The 3,895-nt window shown below is 42.2% G+C and overlaps 1 protein-coding gene across 1 annotated transcript; it reads left to right on the top strand.

Moving 5' to 3' along the window:
- The first annotated feature begins 211 nt into the window (after positions 1-211).
- Positions 212-3,121, top strand: LOC147421113 (2-oxoglutarate (2OG) and Fe(II)-dependent oxygenase superfamily protein). Its single transcript, XM_086504896.1, has 4 exons — positions 212-1,471; positions 1,888-2,063; positions 2,138-2,208; positions 2,301-3,121. The coding sequence occupies exons 1-4, from the start codon at positions 329-331 to the stop codon at positions 2,369-2,371; spliced, it is 1,461 nt and encodes a 486-aa protein (XP_086361022.1). The 5' UTR covers positions 212-328; the 3' UTR covers positions 2,372-3,121.
- The last annotated feature ends 774 nt before the right edge of the window (positions 3,122-3,895 follow it).

The following is a 3,895-nucleotide window of genomic DNA, read 5'->3' as shown; positions in this document are numbered from 1 at the left end:
AGAAATAGATCATGTGGAGTTGCGTTTCCCTTCCAAAATTCGAACATAGACAATTCGACTCTAAAAGCCACAAAGAAGAGTTCCAAATGTATTAAAACTTGAAACCTTCAATTTTAGGCACGTGTCCGATGACGTGTGTTGTCCAACCTGAAGCTGAGCCTAGTTCCTATATACACCGGGGTTTTGTGTCACACATAGTGGCGCTACAAAGGAATAGTTTGGGCAAGCATGGGCCGGACGATCTTGAGGGTGTTCTGGCCATGATGTGGAACTCCAGCTAGGGCCTTATACTGCTACTCTGGCTGAAAGCCTTGCGCACGCCCAGCAGATGGACGTGGAAGGCTTAGCAACGAGGCTTTGTCGGGAAGTGAGGGAGCTCTCGCTGGGTACCAGCTGTGAGGTTGAGCGTATTCAAGGGGCGCCCACGCCTCTCCGTTTTTTGCGAGATTTTGTGTTGCCCAACAAGCCCTGCATCATCACGCATGCCATCGATCACTGGCCTGCTCTGACGGCCTGGACCAACTCCTACCTTCGCACATCCCTCACAAATCAGTGGGTCAGTGTGCATTCCACACCCAATGGTTTGGCTGATGCAGTCGTTGATGTGGGTCGCCTCGCCTCTGTCGTGGATTGCACCATACATCCAGACTTTTGTAATGATTGTGAGACGGCGCTTGCCCATCAATTGTCAACAACTGGGGCGTTAGATGATGCTTCGGAACATGCGAATTCTGCATGTAATGAAACTTCTCAAGAAGACAAGGCAAGACTTGTTCATAATGTCGAAAAATTTCCTGCTATTTTAAGTGCTGAAAAGGAGGATGCCAAGAAGGACGATGAGGAAAGCGCTAAGGTCGCTTCTGTTTGTAATAGTCCATCTATTGGAGAGGAAGTTAGAAATGCCCGGGATGCCATATCGACTGCATCGGATAACAGCATAGCTATCTCAAATGGTGAAGGAGATGATAATATTGGCCTTCATGTATTATCTTCAGTGAATGCTTTGAGTTTGTATAAGGATGGACACTCGTTGATAGAGGGCACACTCACTAAGGCTTCTTCTGATGTGTGTGGTATTGAGCCAAAGGAGGAGACTCTGGACCGGGCTTGGTTTGTGAGTGCGCATGTAGATTGTGTGCCATTTCCGGCAGCTTTAGACATGATACTACATTCTGAGATCGGAAATGGAGTGGTCTATGCACAAGAACAAAATGGCTGTTTTGTAACAGAATATAGTGTTCTTTCTGCAGATGCAGAAACCCATCTCCCTTGGGCAACAGAAGCATTAGGGTGCCTACCGGAAGCGGCAAATCTTTGGATTGGCAATGAAAAGGCTGTTACCTCTTTCCATAAAGATCACTATGAAAATCTTTATGCAGTTATTGCAGGGGAAAAGCATTTCACCCTTTTGCCGCCTACAGATCTTGACCGCCTTTACATACGACAGTATCCATCAGCACGGTATGTGAAGGTATGTCTCAAATTTGTTTTTGTTACTTTTTGAATATCCAATCAATACGGTCATGGACTTATAATTTGTAGGGATTCGGATGGATAGATTATATTTCCACAATTATGGAATTATAAAAATCCTTTTAGAACATCTCAAATGCATAAGTGAAGGGTGAATTTAGGAAATGAAAAGCATCATGAAAGTGGAAATTCAAGAATTTGCATGTTTATGTAAAGAGGTGGTGCATCGTACGTGCACTGTGTGTGCTTTTTACATCTGTATTCTTCTTTTTCCTTAAGTGTTTTCTTCTCTTTAGAGTTTCCTTGCAGTATGTATGCATTGAAATTGGGGTGGGTAAATAAGAGTACCTAGAGATAATGCTTCTGCTAAGTTATCCAAATATTTGTACATGAGCTTCTTTTGTAATTGTGTAGCGGGATGGTAAGTTTGCTATCCAACCGGAAAAGCCTGGCAATTTTGTACCATGGGCAAGTGTGGATCCTTATCCAGCAGCTGAATTGGAATTAGAAGCGAAGGCCAAGTTCCCAAAATACTTTGGTGGTCCCAAGCCATTTACGTGCACGCTGCGAGCGGGAGAAATCTTGTATTTGTGAGTTCTCACATTGTGCTGATTTGTTTTGTTCTCCATGTACAGGTGTTTTAACTTGTCTCATTGTTTTGCAGACCCAGCTTATGGTTTCATCATGTAAGGCAATCTCCTGATCTAGAAGGGCGGACTATCGCACTCAATTTCTGTAAGCGATATTGAAACTGTTTTATTTGATAAAATTAGTACAGTGTTTATGTTTAAATATTGGAGTTGAGGGGATGTTTATGGCTATGGCAGGGTACGACATGCAATTTGACATCAAGTATGCATACTACAATTTTCTCGAGTCTTTGATTCTGGAATCCTAATGCTATGAGGACGAACTAGGCGGAGGCAAGAGCTTTTAATTGGGAATGTATTGGCGTTCAAGGTGGGGCAAAGATGTGCAGCAATGTGGGTGCGACTAGCGACAGATTGCAGCACCCAGTAAATTGAACCCCAAAGATTGGTGAAATATTCAGTCATTGAATCTATGTGCAGGATTCAAGATATGGCTGGCATATTAAAACAAAGAGAGAGAAAGAAAGTGGCATGAGCCCTTAAAGAATGGATCCATTTACACACTAAAGAACGGCATATGAAATTTGTACACTTGTCTCCCTTCTTCTCCAAGGCATGTTTCAGTATGCCAAAAAGGGCAATGGGCGTGAAAAGTGACCATTAGGAGAGTTTATATTCGAGTCTTGTGAAAGATGGGGGAGGATTGGCAGAACCAGGTAGGCTCCGGGCCTCTGGCTGTGAGAGGAGTTAAGCTAGAGTAATTAAGAGTGTAAGACACCCTTTCACTGAGCAAGAATGATCGGCACAAGGCATGCTTGGATTGTACAAGTACATTGCATACTAGTAATTTGAATAATGGACGAAGATGGATAGAGTTCGATCAAAGGATATAATGCGGTCAATATGCGGGATAATGTAGTCAATCTATGGACATATGTTTTGTCCTCTCACTGGGACTTACTGAGTGTGGGCATTACTCTTTGTTGGATGATGTTTTGTATGGAGCACTGTGGAGGTTTGAAATTTGAAAAAATGGCATTCTCTTTCTTTATTAACAAGTTCAATCTATGTAGTCCTTGTATTCAGCTTCGGTGTGCCAACAGTAGCAGCATTGTTCGGGTCTCGACACCGTAGGCAGAGTGGTATTGTGCCTTTAGCGAGGACTATAGGTGCTCTTCAAAGAACATAGTGTCTCATGTAATTTTCTTGTTGAACTAAAGATTGATAGTGATTCAAAGGTTGGTGGGAACAAATTCTACTTCCATGTTTTAGGATTAATATGGTGGTGGATAAGCTTAAAAGCGCATGATAAATGAGTGGTTTTAATGCCATTCAATGAGATAGGTATTTATACTTAGTAAGGTCTTCAAGTGTGGGAGTGTGTTAAGAAGAGGAAACTGGAATAACCTTTCTATCACCAAGTGTGGTAGATTGGTTATATTAGTTCCCTCTTGAGTTAGCAGGCCTTGAGTTCAAGCCCCGTCGGATAGATTTTGACAATATATATGCTTAAGAAGATATGATTGTTGCTAATGTTTTGGTGTAGGTCATGAGCTCATGGATCCATTTCATATGAGTGGCTTCAAAGTATGAATGTGTATAGTTGAGGTTAAGACTACAAGTATAGTGCGTATTGTGAGAAGTTTAAATCAAGCACCCATATAATGATTTATCTTTCTCTTTTGAGGTCAAATATATTTGCAGCTTCAATTATAAAAAATTATTTAAGGCTTGCGAATTGACTTGATTGAGCCAAGCAAGGTGCTCGATGGACGACGAAGGACCCTTGTTCGGCTTTACATACCCCAAGCTTACCTTGTCACTACTTGTCG

This window comes from Adiantum capillus-veneris, chromosome 28 (genome assembly GCF_014529385.1).
Source record: "Adiantum capillus-veneris isolate H3 chromosome 28, ASM1452938v2, whole genome shotgun sequence".
NCBI lineage: Eukaryota > Viridiplantae > Streptophyta > Polypodiopsida > Polypodiales > Pteridaceae > Adiantum > Adiantum capillus-veneris.
This window is presented reverse-complemented; position numbering and strand designations above follow the sequence as displayed.

What these genes read in the sequence shown, in the direction of transcription:
- LOC147421113 (XM_086504896.1), top strand. Translation starts at nt 329, where the DNA reads ATGGACGTGGAAGGCTTAGCAACGAGGCTTTGTCGGGAAGTGAGGGAG. An exon ending in GCGGGAGAAATCTTGTATTT is followed by an intron (nt 2,064 to 2,137) that starts GTGAGTTCTCAC and finishes ATTGTTTTGCAG; the next exon opens with ACCCAGCTTATGGTTTCATC. An exon ending in GACTATCGCACTCAATTTCT is followed by an intron (nt 2,209 to 2,300) that starts GTAAGCGATATT and finishes TGGCTATGGCAG; the next exon opens with GGTACGACATGCAATTTGAC.